Consider the following 22,514-nt stretch of genomic DNA (forward strand, 5'->3'; position numbering starts at 1 on the left):
TGTAAAATAAAATAAATAAATAAATAAATACTAAAGTAACTTCAGAAACTTTAGTTATAAAGTTTGGAGGTAAATTACATTTCCTCTTGCTCACAACAATTTATCTGTAATGGACTATTAAGAATTCAAAAGTGTTGCACAAGTTCTGCGATGTGTAAGCAGTGCATTTCTGCTAATGCCAAAGATATGATGCTGAAAGTACTTGCAAGTAAAAAACCTAAGAGTGTGTTCTAAATGAGAAGACTAGTCAGTGTTCAGAAAAGCCTCCAGAGTCCCTTCTGTGCTAACCAAGAAAGGGAAAATCAAATTTGAATACAAGGAGCTTAATAGTCCCCTTGCTACTGTAAACTTGGTTCTTGTTGCGGGTGGTTCAGTGATTTTTTTCGGCCAATAAACAGAAGTGTTTTTATCTTGCCTACTGTTATGTGAAAAAAATTCTTAGATGATATTCAACAAACAAAAACTAAGGTCATTACTGAGTTATGAATTGAGTAATGACATCCAATTGTTCAGAATCAGGTTGATGGCTTGCCTTAAATCACACTACTTATACCAACACAAAAGCACATGGCTGTCTCCCATTTCTCTTTCATTGTTATTCTGTTTATGGAATGACCCTCTAGACAGTATGGTTGCTATGTTGTAGCTGTTGGCAAAACTGTGAATGTTGGCGGACAAGAGTGATTGGCTCAAAGTTGGTTTAAAATTTGCCATATCTTTAGACATTAAAAGTTCTCTGTCTTGTGTTCAAATTTGGAGAAAGTGGTAGGAATGTAGGCATGTACTTATTCCTTTTGATTTCAGGTATAGCACTTGAAAGAATAAGCACTGATGTAACAGAAAAAAAAAGGAGTCAAGTCTTTCAATAATAATCTCACCCTGAAAACATTTCAAAGACATATTTTTTTGGTATGTTCAAGTATTGATGCCAGCCCGTGCCTTTAGACTGCTGAATATGCATCATATTGGCTGGCCCAGGAGCCGAGAGAGGAAATTAAGGAGTAGGCTAAGACTGTACACAAGAGTGAATTTTTGGCTGGCCATTCCTAGAAAATGAAATAGCAATGATTTCAATATGCCAGCTGGCATCTACTTGCGTTTAATGTTTAACCATATTGGAATAATTAAAAAAAAAAAAACCTTAGAGTCAGACAAATTTCAAGATAGAAGGCCTTTGGAAAGAATTCCACATATCCTGTTTCTCAGACTTGTGCTGCTGCAGGGTTTTGCTCACCCTGGTATTATCTGTGACCCAGCACACTGTGGCTTTGCAAGTGAAAGGGGAGGTGACAGCTGAGCAAGAGCCGTACTAGTCTCAAGTTGACATTCACCTAAATCTCATATGGAGTAAATAGCCAATGACCCCAACCACATAGGGCTTTACTGCCCTAAGGAAAATATTATTCTAGACCCTTGATGAATAGTCAGTCTAATAATTACAATTCTGAAATAGCTTACATTTTTGAAGACTTAATTATAGCTGTGATTTTCCTGGTTGATCAAAACTAATATTGATCTAGGCATAGACACAGGCAGGCAAATTTCATATTCTCAATGAAAACATCCTACTGGCAACATATTCTCAATCAGAAGCCCTGGAATTCTTCACAAGCCCCTTCCCTGCTTCTACATCCCCATACCTGCTGTGAGGATTACATGACTAAGTTCTCAATGTTATATATATTGTCTCGGGTGTATCACTTATAATTAAATGACTTGATAAATGTTTTTAATATCTTTGTGCTGTTTTCCTTACTATAAAAATTGAGAATGTCTATCTTGCTGAACTACTGTGAATGTTAAGTAATAGGACCCCACAGTGTTCATTTACTCACTATTGGAACTAGTAATACTAGCATTTTGCTACACTGCTTAATTTCTTTGCACTGTTTTGTTTGTATAGGAAACATCAGCTGAGATCAGCTGTAATGGATGTTACCTCTTCCCTCACTATTGAATATTTCTCTTATCCATGAACAAGTAAGTTCATCAACCAACAGTAATAAAATTATATACAATGTGTGCTAAGGATTTTCTTCAAATGTTTTACTGAGATTAATGCATTAAATCCTCCTAGCAATCCTAAGAGGTAAGCAATTCAGCTTCTTTTAACATGTGAGTTAACAAACAGAAGTATCTCACTGAACACTGTATATTCATGTATCTCTTTATATATACAGTTACAGACACTTTCCACTGCCCATAGCTTTTACATGGATGCTAAGAATCCAAGCTCAGGTACCCATGCTTATACAGCAAACACTTTACCAATACAACAATTTCCCCTTATCCTTGACTACTCTACGCTAGGACAAGCTTAATGACAGGAATTTCACTCTCAGCCTCAGCAGCTCCCCCTTACCCTGTCAAATAAAAAGTCCTGAACATGATGGGTTGACTCTAAAATCATTATGAGTGCTAAATACGACAAAGAATGCCAAGAACTTAACTATACGGGAGTACACACCAGAAAAACATTTTCTTCAAAAACCAAGAAAACTGAGACTAGAATTAGTCTCTTTGCTAGGTATGTATGGGAGAAAGTGTAGAATATACAATCTGTTTCCTGTATTAAGCACTCTTTAACCTTCACAAGTTCTTAAAATATTTCAACCTCTACTTCTGTGATGGTCCCTGAATGAGAACTTCACCTGTATTTATTTTCTGCACTTTGATCAATTGTGAGTTTCTACACTGTCCGCTGCACAAAGAAATCACTCTGCTAAGGTCTGAGAGCTGCACTAATCTATGGACACAGAAATACAAGTTTAGAGGCAGCTTAATACTACATTCAGTTAGTGTAATAACAGTGTAATAACAGTAGTAGTAGTAGAGTCACTCTTAGGATTTTCAACTGTGGAACAGTCCTTAAATGCAACCAGAAAATAGTTTGTTGCTCCCACAATATTCATGCCAATATCATACCCATGGAAATCTATTGTCATTTTTGTCATTGTAATTCACACACTTCACAGCTAGCCCTCCAGTACTATGAAAGTTAGACAGCAGGGAGAATACTTCCTGGTCAATACTTGATTTCTCCATGTTTCATGATTAAAATGTGCTTTGTCTTTAGCAATAAGGTCTTACTATCATGTTCTCATTGGCAACTAAGAGTAGGATAAATACCTTGTATTATTTAGGGGGGGGTCTCTGAAACATACCTAACCAACAACTTGAGTGGTGGTATCCCACATCTGGCACAGGACTTTATTTGATAATCTATGGCTTTGGCTTCTTGGAAGAGCATTGTCCCCGTGTGGGTTAATGCCTACTAAATAATAGATAAGATAGATAGATAGATAGATAGATAGATAGATAGATAGATAGATAATAGATGATGGGTAGATAGACAGATAGAAGATAGATAGATAAGTAGATAGACAGATGATAGATAGATAGATAGATAGATAGATAGATAGATAGATAGATAGATAGAGAATAGATGATGGGTAGATAGACAAATAGATAGATAGGTAGATAGATGATAGATAGACATATAGACAGATAGGTAGATAGATGATAGATAGATAGATAATAGATAGGAAGGAAACATAGAGTAGTAGGTTGAGTGGTTGAGTACTGGTCCAAAATAGTATCCTCGGGACATGACAGGACTGATACACTCAGAGCAATTGTGGTTGCTTGCATGAGACCTGTACAAGATCAAGGCACAAAACATTCTAGTGGGAAGGTGATCAAGAGCCCCGCATATAACTGGATGGAGAAAGTAAGTGATATAATTGAGTTTTAAACCCTAACCTTTCAATGTTAGTATCTAAACCCTAGATATATTTTCTATATTTCATTTTCACATGTATATTTAGAAACTAGCATTTGTTCTACAGCTGCAATGCTGCAGTTATTTAATTAAACTTTCATAACTTTATGAAGTAGCTTGAACCGTCATTCCTGCTCACTCTCTGCCTTAGATCAAACCTTGTCTGTCACTGGCTCCCTGTACGAGTTTCTACAATGATTCAAATATCATCAGCGTTACAGAGACACTGGTTATATGTGGAAGAAATACCTTGGTAGGAGTATTTCAAGTTTGTTGAGGACAACAAGACACTCTTGTCTCTGAAGATGGGGAGAGCTAGAGTTTGAATCCACAGTGTTCTCAGAGGGTCGTGTTTTGAATTCTCTATCCCCAGCTTGTAACACTATGTTGAAGGTTGTAGAGCCATCCAGAGGCAGGGCCTGACTGACAGATGTATGTCATTAGATGGCCTCTGAAGGTTACTCCGGTCCTGGTAACAGGGTGTACTCGCTACTTCCTCTCCACCACCGTGACAGCAGGTGTCTGGTGCTCCTGCCAGGGTCAGTGCTACCACGGTCTGCTTTGTAATCTATTTGAAATCATGAGCCAAAATAAACCTCTACTCCCTGAGCTGTTTTTGTTAGGGACTGCAGCCATAGCAAAGTAAGATGGAAGAATCCATGAATTCCTCATCAGCCTTCCTGCAGCTGTTGTGTGATATAAAATGTTGCACCCACAGTCAAATCCAAACAAACTGAAAGGCAAAAAGGAGAAATTGGCATATCTTTGGAGACCTCTGACTCCATTTTGCAAGAAGTCTAATCATTTTCTTTCTTTTCCCAACACTGAATGATAAAGTTGAAAAGAATAAAGAATAAATAACTATGTTACAATAAATAGATTTAATTATAAGTAATGTTATGATATAAAAGCATCCCAGATGTAGAAAAGATTTACTTAACACACAAAAAATGTTAAACCTATGTGTCCCCAGAGGCTTACCATTTAGAATAATATAGAGAAACCATAACAAGAATACAAAGAAAAAATACTAGTTTAGAAAAAAAAGGAAGTTATGCTCATAGAACACAATAATGAACCAGAGACTAGGTACAGAATACCTTCCCATTCAATGCACTTAAGCATTTGCATTTTGTTCCTTTTCACTAAAAACCAGATTATTCTAAGGCTTTCATGTGCAGTCAGCCATGACTTTTATTTGTTTTATTTTAGGCTGTCTATGCATTTCATTTTAACACCTAGACATAATTTTAATTCAATTACACAGCATTAGGCTAGCAGCTCAAGACTGTCACTGACAGTGAAATTGTATCCACATTTCCATTTGGTTTTCACCTGACTGGTTCTCAAAAAAGGAAATGTGACAGGACCTCAGAAGGGACATGCTGTCCTCATCTCCCCAAGCAGCAGTATGTTATAGTGACCAGTTAGAAGTGAAAGCTTAAATAGTTCCTTTTTCAGTGTGGTTTGGTGTACTGGTGTGTAATATTTTCTAAGAAATATCAAAGGGTTCTTCCCATGAGTCACCATCAAAAATGTAATGTGAACAAAAGTACTCAAGAAATAAATTGAAATTACCAAATACAGTTCTAGCTGGAACAGACTCCTTATTTATCCAGAAGGAAACTTGAGAAAGGATCACTGTCATAATGCATGGGATATATGTCTGAATCATAAAATAGCCCATCTTCCGTCTGAGGTGGAAGTAAACTGTCATAACAATGTATTCACCTGCCAGGAAAATGAAGAAAATATATTATTGATCCTGTAGGAAATTAGACAATCACTTCATGATTGTATGTTAGACTAACAATAAGCATTCATAGCAAATAAATTATTTTCTCTGCATATTTCAATGAGAAATGCATAGTTCCCTACTGTGGGTAGGAGAGCGAAAGAGAAGGTGACACCGAACATCATTTTTATTCAGAAAAGTGATATTTTCTGCTTATAGCTTAAGCAATGTAATAATGGGCTGTGACTTCAAAATATGACAGCGTTTTTTGTTTTAAAGGTCTAATATGCTAAATAATTAGCTTAAATTTTCAAGATTTGGATGTATGTGTGTACACACTGTATGTTCACTTTCATGTGGAAGCCAGAGGTCAATGCTGGACATTATATGACTTATTCTGTAGCTGTCTTATTTATTTACTTATCTATTTATCTATCTGTTTATTTATTTATTTATTTGCGACCCAGTCTGCCAATGAATACTGCGATAAATAATTCTTAAGACTGTTGGCCAACACACCCTCGGGATCTTTCTGTGTCTGCCTACACAGTACTAAGATTGCAGACACATGCCATCCCAACTGGCTTTTCACATGAGTCCCAGGTATCTGAACTCGGGTTCTTATGCTTTCACAGTGAGCACATTACCCATTGAGCAATCTATCCAATCAAAATCGCCAGCATTTTCAAAAGCAGAATTTATGCTTATGATTTATAGAAAAGCAAATAAAAAATGTAAACACATAAGCATACACACATACAAAATGAAAAGCTTAATTTTGGAAAGACATGAAATACAGGAATTTCTATAAAATTATGTAAATATGGATATATTTTACTCAAACATATTTCATACCCGTACATGTACACAAGAAGCTGATTAATTGTATTTCTAAGTACAGCATACATAAGCAAAGGTACAAATAAATAGAGATAGAACTTTAAAAATCCAGTAAGTAAATAAACAATAAACTTTCTGGTAGCTGTTGATAACCAGTCTTACAAGAAGGCATATATGGAGAATGTTATTTAAGATCCAGTGAACATTCACAAATTAAGCCAAAGATTTATAAATCTCTACTTCTAGATGTTTTTTTAAACACACAGATGGGAATATCAACATAATTCAGAATATCATGAGCAGCAGAGGTATCCTGTTAGGAGGCCATTGCATTGTTTTATAATTAATGTAAAGAGGATACGCCCAAAATGATGATGCGCATGACAGGCATCAGAAAGGCACTTGACACTGGAATTTGCAAACACGTGACTGAGGCAGCAGAACGACTTTAAGACCCAGAGGATCAGGAGGTTTGCTTCAAGACTGTGTGTGTCCTAGTTTGTGTCTCCTAGTAATAACCAAAGCTACGCCCATAATGTCTCACCACCATGACTGCCTAAACATGAACTGAACAAGGACAGTACCAACGGACATGTCTAACTGGAAACGGGAAACCCCACAGGGCCTCAACCACACACGGAGATCTATATATCTGAGGAAAGCTAAGAGTGGGAGAGGTGGTCTTCCTAATGAAAGAGCACACCAATTTGTGGTGATATTGTGTTGGCAAAAATATTGTGCACCCTAATAAACTTATCTGGGGTCAGAGAACAGAACAGCCACAATATTAAACATAGAGGTTAGGCAGTGGTAGCACATGCCTTTAATCCTAGCATTCCAGAGACAGAGATCCATCTGGATCTATGTGAGTTCAAAGCCACACTGGAAACAGCCAGGCATGGTGACTCACGCCTCTAATCCCAGAAAGTGATGGCAGAAAGCAGAAAGGTATATAAGGTGTGAGGACCAGGAATTGGAGCTAGTTAAGCTTTTAGGCTTTTGAGCAGCACAGTTCAGCTGAGATCCATTCTGGATGAGGACTCAGAGGCTTCCAGTCTGAGGAAACAGGATCAGCTGAGGAACTGGCAAGGTGAAGTGGCTGTGGCTTGTTCTGCTTCTCTGATCTTCCAGCATTCACCCCAATAACTGGCACGAGGTTTGATTTTATAAGTAAGACCTTTTAAGATTTGTGCTACACCAATTGGTTGTCCAGTGCCAAATAGTCCTGAAAACACACACACACACACACACACACACACACACACACACACATACACACATACCATTATATGAACTGAAAATATCATATTTAGGAATTAACAGTACATGTATTCATAAATACACACAATACCAATTAGTGAAAGAAGAGGCCCTAAATTTGAAGGAAAATGTGGATGGGTATATGGGAGGGTTTTGGAGAGGGAAAAGGCACAGGGAAAATGTTATAGTTATGATCTCAAAACTGAAAAATTTAAAAAAAAAATGGGATTGGGGAAAGAAACAGTGCCAGCAATTTCATAACAGGATGTTTGGATTTATACAAAGCAGTTTTAAGTGAGGATGCAGTAAGCTAAAATATTTCCCAATTAGCAGTCTCGTGAACTAATTTCAACTTTTAAGAATTAAATTCTCATAATTTCTTGTCACTTGCTTCTAATTCTTAAGCCACTTTTTGAGGTATAATGTATGTTAAAATACTGCCCATATTTAATATATATGCTTCTTGATTAGTTTGGAGGTATGTATTCATCAGTAAAAATGACAGACCACAGCCTGTCCTAAAGGATCCACCATCTCCAGAAGTTTCTTTGCAACATCTTGCTCACTGTGTTTTTGTGATAGAAACATCTAATATTCTTCCTCTTTACAAACTGTTAACAATATGCACTAGGTGGTCAGTAACTCCCTAGGATTATTATTTTGCATGGCTGAAATTGTGAGTTGTGTGCCTAGGAATTCTTATTTCTCCTTAACCCCTTCTCAAGTCTGGAAAGCATCATTCCACTCTGCTCCCATGAGCTTGCCTTTTTTAGACTCCTTCCCCATCAGATCAGTGCTTTATCAATATATTTCTTAAAACAGCAAAACGTATTCTTTCTCATTTCACACCATTGTTCAAGATCTTGCAATAACTACTCTGCTTTTGTTTTGTTTTACTAATACCGTGACATCCAAGGCCTGTTAAGAAAGTTTACAGAACACAGAATGTCTCTGAATTTGGGACCTTGACATTTAACAGCTGTATGAGCCAGGCAAGTCGCTTAAGTACATTATACTTACATAGTTCTTATTAGAAAAATATACATGGTAATAGTACCATATCCCCGGGTTGTTTATGAGAATTCAATACAAGGAAGGACTTGGGAATGATCCCTGTAAGATGATAACTGCTGACTACATTTTAACTAACACTATTGTCTAAATACTGGTCTTTAAAAAAAAAAATCACACACCGTGCCTGGAACAATGGCACACCTTGAATTCCAGCACTCCAGAGGCTGAGGCTGAAGAAACTCCATTGTATGGCTATCCTGGGCTACACAGTAAGTTTCATGCCATCCTAGGCTGTGTGAGATCCTGTGTCAAAAAGAGGGGTGGGAAATCACATATTGAAACCTACCCTCCAATATGGTAGTATCACTAACTAGTTTTTGATAGGTGATTAGCATATGAGGGAGGAGTACTCAAGGAAGCATTAGCATTTGCATCGCACACTCTAACTTGGTAATCCTTCTCTGTACACCCACCCCCACCCCCCCATCCCCCGCAGTGTGAGGTCTCTTGGAGACAGGACTATTCCCTGGACCAGGAAATAAGCTCTCAGCAAACATTAAGTCTGCTGGCAACCTAACTTTGATATTTCCAGATGCTAGGCCTGAAAAGCAGGTCTGATCTTTATATTAATACCAAGTTTGTGATATTTGGTATAGCAGTATAAGCACATTAAGGTAACTATCATTAATTACTCCTGGTAAAAACGTGTATGGAAAAACACCATTTTGGATCAACCTATAAGTAGCCAGTTTTCACATTAGATGTGACAGAAGCTAAATCTTAAGATTTTTTCTCTTCATATTTGAAAATCCAAGAATCACTAGTAATAGCCATCCATTTGCTTGTATGACAATTTTACGTGTACTCTAAATATACTTTGCAAGCATGCTTTTGATTTTGCTTTTATTTTGGAACAAAGAGTGAAATGACACCATAAAATTGAGTAATATTTAAAAAATTTGAAAAGTACCACAAAATCAGAGCCAGACTTTTTCCTAATATTTTGTTGAAAATAGTTTTAATATATTTAAGGATTAGCTTTTGTTTCTATGTAAGAAAAGTCTATTCATTTCTCTTATCTCACCAACTCAGAATCTATTTATTTATTTATTTAATTTTGGTTTTTCGAGACAGGGTTTCTCTGTGTAGTTTTGGTGCCTGTCCTGGATTTCGCTCTATAGACCAGACTGGTCTCGAACTCACCGAGATCCGCCTGGCTCTGCCTCCTGGGTGCTGGGATTGAAGACCTGTGCCACCACCCCCTGGCCTCAGAATTTATTTTAAACTGAAATAAGATTGTAAACATATCAGCTCTACTTATGGGAAAAAATATTTCCCCTGAAAACACTGAAGATTTCAATGAAAGGGATAGAACAAAACTCCATTACTGATGCCAAATAGCACATTGACTTTTGAGGTTAAAACTCTGACCAAGAGGGAGCCAGGGAGATATCTCAGTTGGCAAGGTTCTTGCCATAAAAGCATAAAGACCTAAGTTAAAGACACATAAAAAAGCATGATGAGATAGCCTAGGCTTGTAATCTCAGGACAGTGGGGAAGCAGCGATTGGGGGGGCCTGAGGCTAAGGGACCTGACTACCTAGGTTTCCCATCAAGCTCCAGGACAGTAAAAGACCAAAAAATAAGGTGGATGTTCCCTGAGGAATGACCCCCTTTGACTGGTCACATATACACTCCAATATCCTCACACATATGCCTACATACACCCATACATACACACACATATATGAACAAAAATAATATACAGAGAGAAAGAGAGAGAGAATTTGTGTGTATGCACTCTCACCTGTAATAGATTTGATAGTTTCACTTGATACAGTCTGCCCAATTAGGTCATATTGAACTAAGCTAGAAGACTCCTTTGGCACCTCCACTGACTTCTCGGGGCCTTTGGTCCAGGTATAGATCATCTCACTCTTGGGATACGCATCTGGATAAGAGCAGAGTGTGCTTACAGTCAGGTCTCCTCCTTTGCCAATCTTAAAAATCAACACTTAATGTGATGAATGTTCAACAATCACAGAAAAAGGGGAAAACAATACTCATTATGTCGTTTTCAAACATGTTTGTAATTTAGAAAAATTAAGATACTAAACAAATGATAGGTTTTATTATTCTTGTTGAAAGATGGAATGCAGTGAAGAATAAAGCTGTAAAGACAGACAACAAAGCTCCATTCGTATCAGTGCAGGTGGTCACACTGCCATTCCAACAAGGTGGGTAGCTTGAGAAGCAGATAGTACAAACCTCCTAAATAATTGTGAGACTCCTAATTCTTTCACTTTTTGTCTATCCTTATTTGAACAATCCCATACAGCTTTGCCATCTAGCCATGTACCAGATGCTGCCTCTAGTAACACAAACAAACTGAAACAAATTCTCCTTGTGATGGAGCTCTCCAGGGGTCACCTGCCCTAGCCTTTGCCTCTGGCCAATGCCCATGCCTTTTGGAAACCATTCTGTGGGGTTCTGACTAGGCTGGCTGCAAAGCTCTCCAGGGAATTACACAGCCAGTCCCAGTGCCTTTAGAATCTTGCAATTAGGACACTTGCCCTTCTATCTTCAAAGAATCCTCCCCAGTGGCAATTGGAGTACATTTTCGGTTATTCCTTGTTCAGTGCAAATGGAGACCAGCTGCTTGCTTACCACTCTACCCAGAACAGATAGCTTGGCTCATGCACAAATAAGTTCAAAGGAACCGGAATGAATTATGTGTCATCCTCCCCTACAAACATCCCTAAAATGGCTGGAATGCAGGAGGTCCCCAGTGAACTTGTTTAATCCTACTAAAGGAGTCCATATCCAGAGAGGTTTTCCTTACAGATGACCTTGGAAAACACACTATGAGGCTTGAGTTATTATCCAACATGACACAGCTTCACGTCAGCATTTATCTCTGGAAGTGTATTCACAGTGTTATATATTTAAACACTTGCATAATATATTCTTATCTATGATTTTTTACTTCAGAAATCATCTCTTGGATACCCTCCATTAATAGATCAATCTTTTTCTTGCATTATCTTTCACATTCTTCTTATTGTAAGCATAATTAAACAGTGGTTTCCTTTTTCTTTTTTTTTAAATTTTATTTTATTTTACAATACAATTCAGTTCTACATATCAGCCACGGATTCCTTTGTTCTCCCCCCTCCCGCCCGCCCCTTCCCCCCAGCCTACCCTCTATTCCCACCTCCTCCAGGGCAAAGCCTCCCCCGAGGACTGAGATCAACCTGGTAGACTCAGTCCAGGCAGGTCCAGTCTCCTCCTCCCAGGCCGAGCCAAGCGACCCTGTATAAGCCCCAGGTTTCAAATAGCCGACTCATGCAATGAGCACAGGACCCGGTCCCACTGCCTGGATACCTCCCAAACAGATCAAGCCAATCGACTGTCTCACGCATTCAGAGGGCCTGATCCAGTTGGGGGCCCCTCAGCCATTGATTCATAGTTCATGTATTTCCACTTGTTTGGCTATTTGTCCCTGTGCTTTCATTTACTCAGCAGAAACTGCTTGCTGGTATGGTATAGGCAAACCAACCAAAATTCTTTCTAAAATGTGAGTCCTTATTCACATATGAAGCCTGTGATAGCAGCAAGTTGGCTCTAGTCACTGGAAGAATACTTCAAGGGAGAACGAGAGAGGTCTTGGGAGCAGAAGACTTTTTCAGATGAGAACTATCTTTTAAAAAATTCAAATTATTACAGGAAAAAAAATGTAATTTTAATTCTGGCCCAGTAAGACCACCCTCTCTGTGTGTTCTTCTGTTTCTGTCTCGTCTTTATTAAATCATTGGTCAGGGAGCAAATGACTTTCTCCAGTCTCAAGTCAGCCCACTGAGTATTGTGATTACAAGGGTTATAAAAAGAGTGGTGACTGCCGATTCTCATTAAGTCAAGCAATGAGCAAGGGGAACAGCAGGCACCAGTTTCACAATCAGTGAAACGAAGAGGCTGAGGCAATAGTAAAAGCCAGCATCTATTTTTGGTAGGTTCTGATTGAATCGAATGTTGGAAGCAGACCTTACGAGAGCAATCACATTTTGTTGCCATCTCAGAGAAAGGAGCTTGAGGAAAGAAGCCTCGTCCTCTTTACTTCCCACTCATGTGTTCCTCTTGCCTCCGTCTCTACTAAATTTTCCAAACACGTCTACTTCGCATTTGTTCCTTTTGTGCCACACCATTCTAACCAACTGCCATCTTTGATTGCACGAAAACACCAGACCCCAGCTCTCCTGCGCTTCCCCTCCAGCCTCTCTTCAGCCCATCGCCACAGAAAAAAATGTCAAAGGAGGCCATGTCCCTTTGTGAAAACTTCCAAAACCTTCCCTAGCTTTCAGACGGAATCGCACTTCTTAATGTTGTCAACAGTATATCGGCCACTAAATTTTCTCACATGCCACCTCAGCTAGAACTTTGTGGAAGTTGAACTGTGATCACTAACAGCTACCCATGAAATTTTAACTCAGTTTATTTCAGGAAAGTGTAAAACTTTCCCTTACCTTTCCCCAAGCCACCTTTAAAGGATTTTATTTGCAGCTGAAACTATTAAATCACTCCCCCTTCACAATGCACTTTCTATGCTCCATCTCTGACACAGACAAACTGTTCATGAATCCTGTAGTTTCATAAACATCCATGAACTTATTAGTTATGACTCAGTTTTCTATAGCCATCTGTAAAAATAGAATTTTGTTTGAGGTATCACTTATATTTTAGAAAATAATAGTTTCCTAAAACTTGCACATTTTTTCCCTCACAGATTAAGGGTTTGAATGCTGGATAATTAAAATTGCACAAATATGTAACTATGAGCTTGAAGAAGATAATCAGAAATTTGAACAATACTTTTAATGTAACTTACAACTCCCAAATTTCAAAGGGCAGGCATGACCATCCATAGGAAAATCCACCAGTCTCATGGGACACTCCGCACTTATGGTGAGTCTATCATGGAAAAAATGAAAGTAGGTAAAATTAACCTCTTTTTAGATTAGTATTACAAATTCCTAAAATGGAGAGATAGAAAGCAAGAAGGAGGGGAAAGAAGAGGGTATTGTGGGAGAGAAAAGTGAATACGGAATTTAAAAAAATGAAAGAAAAATCCATTACCTCATTGTGTATAAAATAGTGCCATTTCTCATAATTCTAAAGAGCTTATTGGGAGCTGTCATATTATGTGAGACAGATTTCTTTCCATTCCTGAAGAAAGTATCAGGGGTCCAAACTTTGGTGACCATCATATTGTTCAACCTCAAAATTTCAATGGGGCCATCATATTTTAGTCTTTTGTCAATCCACGTCTGTCTGAAGAACACATCCATTGTATATTCCTAGGGAAGGTGGTTTGTGACATAGTCAAGTCACAGGTGACGACATACATATATATATGCAGAAAGTAATACATTCTAACCTCTCCCAATCATAAAAAACTACACCAGTGGAAATTAATAGCAGCAGAGATGATCGTAAACTACCAGGACAAAAAGATTCAGAGTGAATATGCACTGTAATGTCCATCTTGGTCCCTTCAGCTTCTGCATTCATAAGAAGTAAATAACCACATATCTTAGTCACCGAGGACTAATTACTGTAATTAAACAAAAGCTGCCAACACCAGGTAATTTGGGCTGTACATTACTTTATTGAAGAGAGCAAAAATCAGTTAATGTGTAACAGGTATCACTACATAGTTGATCATAAAATTCCAGGCATTTCTTTAAGATGAAGCTAATTTTAAAAAAAGACAAATTTTGCTTTCAAAAGTGTATTAAAAATTACCTAAAGAATCCAGGGCTTCAAACCATGAGGAGCCTTGGGTCAAGAAAAAAAGTAAAGTAGACTGGTCATTATGTTTACTAAGTATATTTAATATACGAGAGCATAGCTGAAGGGATGTAGACTTCCTGACAAATGTTGGCCCTCTTGGTCTCTTTAAGCATAGGAAGGAAGGATAGAATCAGAGGATGGGAAGCAAGCAACTGAGCCAGTGAGGAAACAAAAGGCTGTTAGAAATGTAATATCGTGCACACAATTAATTCATTTCAAAACTACTGATGATATCTCATTTTCTTCTCCTCGGCAGTTTCCATAGAAGGCCTTGCTGTGGAAGCAGTACAAGAAGTCAATAAATACTAAAAATGATAGCTCTGGGATGCAGATGGAAGATCTTGCTCTTTGGAGACGTTTAAGTTTAATTAAGCATTGGCTTTGTGTGATTGACAATATAATAAATACTGATCGACTCTTTTCTGGCTTATTTTCTCCAAACCTCCAACATTTCCCAGATACCTACCATTTCGACATCAGAAACGGGTCCAAAGCTGGTGACATATATGTCAGTTTTCACTTCTGTAACAGGACCTAGCAAGTATGAAGTAGATAGGTGTGAAAAAATAATTACCAACATTACAGCCTTGGAGGATTAGAGAATTCATAAACAAATACAGATATGAAATGTCATGTTTCTACATGCATCTTGACTTTTCAGTGACATAATGAATCTCTCAAAAAAAAAGTGTAAAGTTCAGTTTCAAGTGCATCCAAATCAAGCTGAAAGTAAAAACTAGAGAAAAAAAAAGTGGTGTTTGCTCAACAGGCAAATAGACACCCCAGTTACTTCTAGGAAGATACATCATCCCTGGGCACTATGATAACAGGCAGTGCAAACACACACAAGCTTTTAGCCTTAGTGATTTTTTTTAAAGAGTCCATTCTCTGATTGGCTTCTAGAAAGAAGTGAGCTGTTCAGTGGAAGGAACAACAAGATGCAGGAGTGAAGAGGACCAAAGCTGCAAGGAGTGACTCTTTGTGGGGTTGAGGATGCTTGTAAATAACTTCCAAAATGACTACTGTCACCTTTGACAATAGGCACACCATCCACTGGTGACTGGGATCCAAGACAAGGTCTTCTGTCAGCTACAACCATTCATCCCGCACCACCTCTTGGCTGTGAGATCTTCAGCAAGTTACTTAACCACTTGATTGCAGCACCCACACCTGTCTCACAGAATTTTTATAGCAATCAAATGGCATGCTGAGCACAGAGGCTCCCTCATGCAAAAGCTCATTCTATATTAGTTTCCCTCAGTTGCTACTGAGATTCTCCACCATCTAAATAAGTCTTGATCATGAGTAAGTATGTGCATGTTTAACCCACAAGAAAAGTGAGGGGCATGAGGCCAATATTGCTGACACAGAAAACAGACAAAAAAAAAAAAAATACCACCACTCTCGAGGTTTAGCAATATGCTTTAAACCTGGAAATTTTTGTAGTTCAGTGCTGTGGGATGTATGGCAAATGTGTTGCTAATTAATCAATAAAACACTGATTGGCCATTGGCTAGGCAGGAAGTATAGGCGGGGCAAGGAGGAGAATAAAGCTGGGAAGTGGAAGGCTGAGTCAGAGAGACACTGCCAGCCGCCATGATGAGAAACAGCTTGTGAAGATGCCGGTAAGCCACGAGCCATGTGGCAAGGTATAGATTAAAGGAAATGGATTAATTTAAGCTATAAGAACAGTTAGCAAGAAGCCTGCCACGGCCATACAGTTTGAAAGCAACATAAGTCTCTGTGTTTACTTGGTAGGGTCTGAGAGGCTGTGGGACTGGCAGGTGAAAGAGATATATCCTGACTGTGGGCCAGGCAGGAAAACTTAAGCTACAAATGGCGTCCAACGTGGTTGCAAGAGTTTCCACCTAAAACCTGAAAAAAGATTCTAAAACGGAGCTAAAAACAGCTTCCTAATTGTCTCTCTCAAATGAGCAGCAGCTGCTGGTTTGAGCTATTGGCGGGTTCCTAGCACGTGTGCTTGATCTGCAGTAGGGCGGAAATGAGGCCTCTGCAAGTGGCACATTAAGCTGCATGGTGGATTTAGACATTGCTAGTATAAAACAAAAAAAGAAGTTTCTGGACTACACGCTGCTTGGATAAAAGCATAGACCCATGATAGCTCCCAGAGCTGGTGGTAAACGTAGCCATGTTGAGAAGCTGTGGGCGGAGCCAGCAGCCACAGCTGCTGCAACTTAAAGCAATAGATTCACAATAAGACAGATTCAGATGTAATAGTTTACAATGTGTGTAAAAGATACGTAGGCTTGAAAAAGACAAAAAAGGTGATATATACAGTTATAGAAAAAAATACATAGTTTTAAAAAATAAAGTCTTTAAAGAGACAGTAAAATTAATATAAAAAATAAGCCATGTGAAGATGACTATTACACAGAGAATCTGGATTGTGTTGTCTTTGGGATTTTTAACTGCAGAAAAACATTTGATTGTAAAAGCTGTTGAGTTATGCCAAAATGTATATTTTAAAGGTACCTTGACTTCAAAATTTGGATATAAGGATATGTTGCTTTGGAAAGGAGTCTCTGCTTTTGTTCCCACAGAAAGCCAAAGGCTATGGAATTGTTCCAGATTAAGATACATCAGGTTTGACCAGCCAAGACCCCCTGAAGGTCTCCGATGACACCATGGCCCAGATGATCCAACATCCAGAATGGTTTGAAGGCATCTGGCTCAGACGATACAGCCTCATGGACTATTCCATAATTCTAAAATTTTCTTTGTTTCCCCATAAGATACAGCGCCCCCTTCCAGCAGGAAGTAGTAAGAGAAGCTACGCCCAAATTCCCAAATTATATGTAATTTTACTTTGTTAAGGTTAAAACCTTCCTTTTTGAAAAAAAAAGGGGGAAGTGCTGTGGGATGTATGGCAAATGTGTTGCTAATTAATGAATAAAACACTGATTGGCTGTTGGCTAAGCAGGAAGTATAGGTGGGGCAAGGAGGAGAATAAAGCTGGGAAGTGGAAGGCTGAGTCAGAGAGACACTGCCAGCCGCCATGATGAGAAACAGCTTGTGAAGATGCCGGTAAGCCACGAGCCATGTGGCAAGGTATAGATTAAAGGAAATGGATTAATTTAAGCTATAAGAACAGTTAGCAAGAAGCCTGCCACGGCCATACAGTTTGAAAGCAACATAAGTCTCTGTGTTTACTTGGTAGGGTCTGAGAGGCTGTGGGACTGGCAGGTGAAAGAGATATATCTTGACTGTGGGCCAGGCAGGAAAACTTAAGCTACAGTTCAGATTTAACTCATAATCCTTTCTAGTTGTACAAACTTTAGTCCAGTAATATATCTTCAAATGCAACAATTTTAACAAGTATTAAATCGGTTAGCTGTAAATCACTTTCCAAGGACATAACGTGTTCATAATGTGTTCAGTTGCAACAGTAGATTTTATAGATAAGTCAGTATTTTACCACCCATAAAAATATAAAAGTTGTTACCCTCCTGAACACTGTTTCCTCAAATGATGCTTTGTAATGCTGCATGGCCGGAGGCTACATACTCTACAACTGAATACTATAGCGTCTTATATTAAAATAGAATATCACTTGGGTACAGGTTGGGAAACTAGATTTATGACAAAAATGGCAAAGTGCAATTGGTATCACTTAAGATTGTACGTCTGAATTCAGTCTCAAGAAAATGAATCTAAACATTTCTCCCTCTACAGGCTGAAGACGAGGCCACACAAAGACAGAGAAAATGAGGGAGAGAATGAGAAATTATTTATGGAATAAGTATCCTAAGAAACATAAGTTTTGGAAGTATAATAAGAACAACATTATAGCACATGCTTTTATTTTTACAGCACTTAAAATGTGCCTCTTTGAAAGGGTACAAGTTAATTAAGTTTTGGTTTGAATGAGAAACTAGAATCAACAACAACAAATGGTAATAATAAGCTCATTAAAACCAAATTAGTACAGAAATAGGTAATCTAGGAAGCAAGTAATTGCTAACTTTTTGAACCCTAGGAGACAGCACTTTTACTCAAATTGGCTTGGAACCACTGTTATTTCCTTAGCAACAATTGCAAAGGTATCAGAAAGCAGAAATGCTGTCTTTACAAGTGAGCACTAGGGAAGATGAGCTCATATAAACAACAAAGGCTGACAGTGTCCTGACAAATGAGCTACGTTGCCAGATTCTTGGCAAAGCAAATATTGTTTTGAAGATAGGTGTAATGTAGTGTTGCTTAAACGTTATAGGAGAATCAGGTGGGCAGGCTGGTGATGCACAGATTGTGTTGGACAAACCTTCAGATCTGCAGACTTAGTAGGAGCAAGGTTGGACCTGATGATTTGAAATTCTCTAGAAAGTTAAAAAAAACTGTCCAGTTTACTGTTGTTTATGAACATCCACTGAAGCTGTTTTCTATACTGTATTTACAATAGGTTCCTATGAAATACTGACACCATAGGTGGACCAAGAGAGTGAGCATGGAGGGGGGATTCAGGAAAAGATTGGGAACAATGTTTTTTTTTTCCTTATTAACACATTGTAAACTGTGTGAATTTATGCTTATTCTGTGGCTGTAATCATCCCATGATAATAAAAGTCTACTACCGTTGCAGTAGTTCTAAAATACTGTTCTATGTTCAGAATTATAATCTCAGTCTCCGTGTGTGACATTATCTGGCATTTGCTTATAAGATTAAACTGTACTTTAAGATTGAGTGAGAATCTAAATGCACCTGACTAGTAGAGGGATTTTTTTTTTTAGGACATCCATTCAATAAATATTTGCATGAACACCAGCTACATGCCAGGTTCTAGAGGAGTTCCCTGCCTAAAAAGTCACCATGATACTGGGAGAATCAGAGAATAAGCAGAAAAGAAACAAATGAAATGACATACAGCTGTTATTTCAGGATGGAGGCAGGTGGGAAAAGAAGAGGCTGTGAGAGCCATTTCGGGGTTGTGTTCAGAACCGCTTCTTCAAAGCGTAGACTTTCAAACTAGTCCTGAGCATATACATGAACTGGAAATGCTGGAACACAGCAAGTGACAAGGGTGACAGTGGGAATAGGTCTTACTGTTTTCAAGGACAAGAAAAGAGACCAGTGGGACAAAGCAAAGGAGGATACTGAGAAGAAATTGAAGCCACAAAGAGAAATAAAACCAAAGTACCATGGACAGAGCATCCACCTACTCCTGAGCCCATTTTTTTTTATTCCAACAGCATCTTTTAAGTAACAGATTTATAACACATGCTTCCGTGAATACAGTTTGAACTACAACCAATAGGACTTGCAGAATGACAAGGGATGTCCCAGAAATGGAAAAGATTTCCTTGGACTAAGTTATACTCCCCTCACATTCACATGTTGAAGTCCTAATGATTATTTTTAGAGAGAATGCTCTAAAAATGTAATTGCATTAAAATGAGATTTTTTTTAATAGTACTTAATCCAGTATGAGTGATTGATGGCTTTACAAAAAGAGATCAGAACACAGACACGCACTGAGAGAGAACTATATGCAGACACAGAAGAGATGCCTTCTCTAGGCCAACAAACCAAACTTACTGATGCTTTGATGCCTCCAGAATTGTGAAAAAAAAATCATCTGTGCTGTTTAAGCTACTAGTCCATAGTACTTTAAGATAGTCCTCTAAAAATGAGCTTATAAGATAGCATTTTCCTTATATTCTGCACCCCCCTTTTTTGATATTAAGTTTAGCTCTGACATGAATGTAAGCTGCAGTGAGGAGTTTGACTTGTATCCCATAAATACTGACAGACCATCAAAGGCTTGAAATAAGGAGATATACAATTGAATTATACATTTTTTAAAAATATTATACATCCTTTTGGTGTATGGGAATAAGTTATAAGAGGCAAAGAACAGAAAGGGTCTAATAAGAGGTCATTAACCTTCTCAAGCTGACGGGACCAGAGTAGGGAATGGGAATAGAAAGTGGACATACCAAGTGGCAAGTATTGTGTACAGTAGCTTATAGGGAATGGCTTTTTGAACCAAGGTACCATGAGCAAAAAAAAAATAATTATTATATATTTAAGTTCTAGTTTTATGCCAGACAAGATGCTACATTCATTCCATGTGACATTTCATCTCCATCACACCCTTAGAAGGTGCTGTTATCACTATGATGAGAATTTTATATATCTGGAAACTGGGTTCACAGAGGCTAAGGCAGAATTCTAACTCTTCCTCTAGGCCTCCAAGATGTGTTCTAGTTGCACTACATTATATTATGTCATAAAATAATTAACCAGTTGCCATTTAGCTAAACGTGGAACTTTATGACACTGTCTTGTTTATGCATCCAGCTACGCCTACATTCTCTTTGCTCAACAATGGGTTCTAAATTCTGTTCTTGGGGCCCTTTGTGTCTTCCTTCAAACCACTAGAATCTGTGCTTTCATCATTAGTAGCTGAGATGAAATTTCAGCCCTTTCAAGTCACAAACTAGCACAGTGCTTTGTAAATATGAGGTGCAAAAATTGTTTCCCTGTGTTTCTAATATCATCAATCATGATTTTTTCAATGCTTTTCACAATTTTTCAAATGTGAGACTTGAGTGCTACATGAGTTAAGCTAGAAATATTTCCCAATTAAAGCAGAAACTGTATGATTTATATTTGTATTCTCCCATAGAACTAATCTGCCACCAGAAATGCAATAGGTCCCTGATAAATCATTTGTCAATGAATAATGGTAGCTATGCAATTAAGAATAATTCTTAGAGATACTTCCTCTAATGCTACTGTTTAGGATGTTCAAATCAACCTTGCAAAGTGCATAATTGCATAGAAACTAGACAATTTGAGCTTGGAAAGATTTCTTCCCGTAACTGTAGATATATTTGGGGTGCATCAAAGACACTTTTTTAAAAAACAAAAAATTCTACTTTGGTAATGGGGAATTTTTAAAATGTTTTTTTAAAATCTTTCTGTGAGGTGACACTTTTGACCCTGAGAGTCTGTTAGGCAAAGAGAGTGATCTCCATCAAGAATCAGCCACACAGGACTGTCAATATTAAGTTCAGGGAAATGGTCCTATCTAATTAACTTGCTGGAAAGGCAATTAAGAAAGTATCAGATAATCCTCCACTGTTTATTCAACAGTCAAAGACCTGGTTACAGGACATCAATTCCTAATTTCATCTCCAATGATGGTATATGATTTGCTGCCTTATCATAAAATAAAAACCCATTTGACTGATCTGAAGACTAGTCAATCATAGCTCTCCAATTTGTCTCCAAGATACTCTCCTTAGGAAACGTTCCTGCTCTCCAGACACTCACATTAAACACAAACCTACATCTTACAAAGTGCCAGTGGAATGCAGAACTAAAGAGACTTCAAGAACATAGTCATAAAACAACAGCAACAACACATAATTCTCAGGAAAATTTATAAAGAAATTTCTAATTTTGCTTGACATCAGCAAGATATAGAACTACTACATTTACTGGATATTAAACAAAGACAACAAATACCCTCTGATTTCATCAACAAAGCAGGAAATAGCTCAGAGTTCTAGAAGCTTCTTTGCCTTAGAAGACATTGAAAATTACTGCCTTCTACATTTCATGATTCTTCTATCAATATTCTCTTACTTCATAAACAGTAAAAGTCTTCAATAACAGAAGCAAAAATCTCAATACAGTATGAATAAAACATAAAAACAAGAAATGTATCAAATAAAAATTCCGGCAGTCAATAAAGATTTTAAAAGACGTTCAGTGATATTAGAACATGATGGAAACAATAAATATTAAAATGCTTTCAAAATAAAATACCATTTCAAACATTACCATAAACACACACACACACACACACACACACACACACACACACACACACACACTTTCCTGCTGCTAAAGTATATGCAGATCCAGAATTTATGCTCATTGTAAAAGGGAGTTTAATTTTGTAAACTCACCATGGAAAAACAGTTTGGCATTATCTCTTCAAGCTGAACTCCTACTTACACTAAGATCCAGAAAAATCCACTCCTTGATATATATGCAAAAGAAACTCTTGCA

General features: G+C 37.9%; 1 protein-coding gene across 10 annotated transcripts in view; it reads right to left on the minus strand.

Moving 5' to 3' along the window:
• Window positions 1–22,514, minus strand: part of Gabra4 (gamma-aminobutyric acid type A receptor subunit alpha4) — a 79,344-nt gene that overhangs the window by 48,871 nt on the left and 7,959 nt on the right. For 7 of the 10 annotated variants that reach the window (XM_059275089.1, XM_059275088.1, XM_059275090.1 and 4 more), the window contains exons 3-7: window positions 14,943–15,010; window positions 13,760–13,980; window positions 13,512–13,594; window positions 10,437–10,580; window positions 5,360–5,512 (exon numbers count right to left, since the gene is read on the minus strand). The exons of 1 other annotated variant lie outside the window; for it this stretch is intronic. In XM_059275089.1, the coding sequence (XP_059131072.1) occupies window positions 5,360–5,512; window positions 10,437–10,580; window positions 13,512–13,594; window positions 13,760–13,980; window positions 14,943–15,010 (669 nt within the window). The remainder of the gene's footprint in view (window positions 1–5,359; window positions 5,513–10,436; window positions 10,581–13,511; window positions 13,595–13,759; window positions 13,981–14,942; window positions 15,011–22,514) is intronic. 2 more of the 10 variants (XM_059275091.1, XM_059275092.1) reach the window with 2 other exon arrangements.

Source organism: Peromyscus eremicus, chromosome 10 (assembly GCF_949786415.1).
Source record: "Peromyscus eremicus chromosome 10, PerEre_H2_v1, whole genome shotgun sequence".
NCBI lineage: Eukaryota > Metazoa > Chordata > Mammalia > Rodentia > Cricetidae > Peromyscus > Peromyscus eremicus.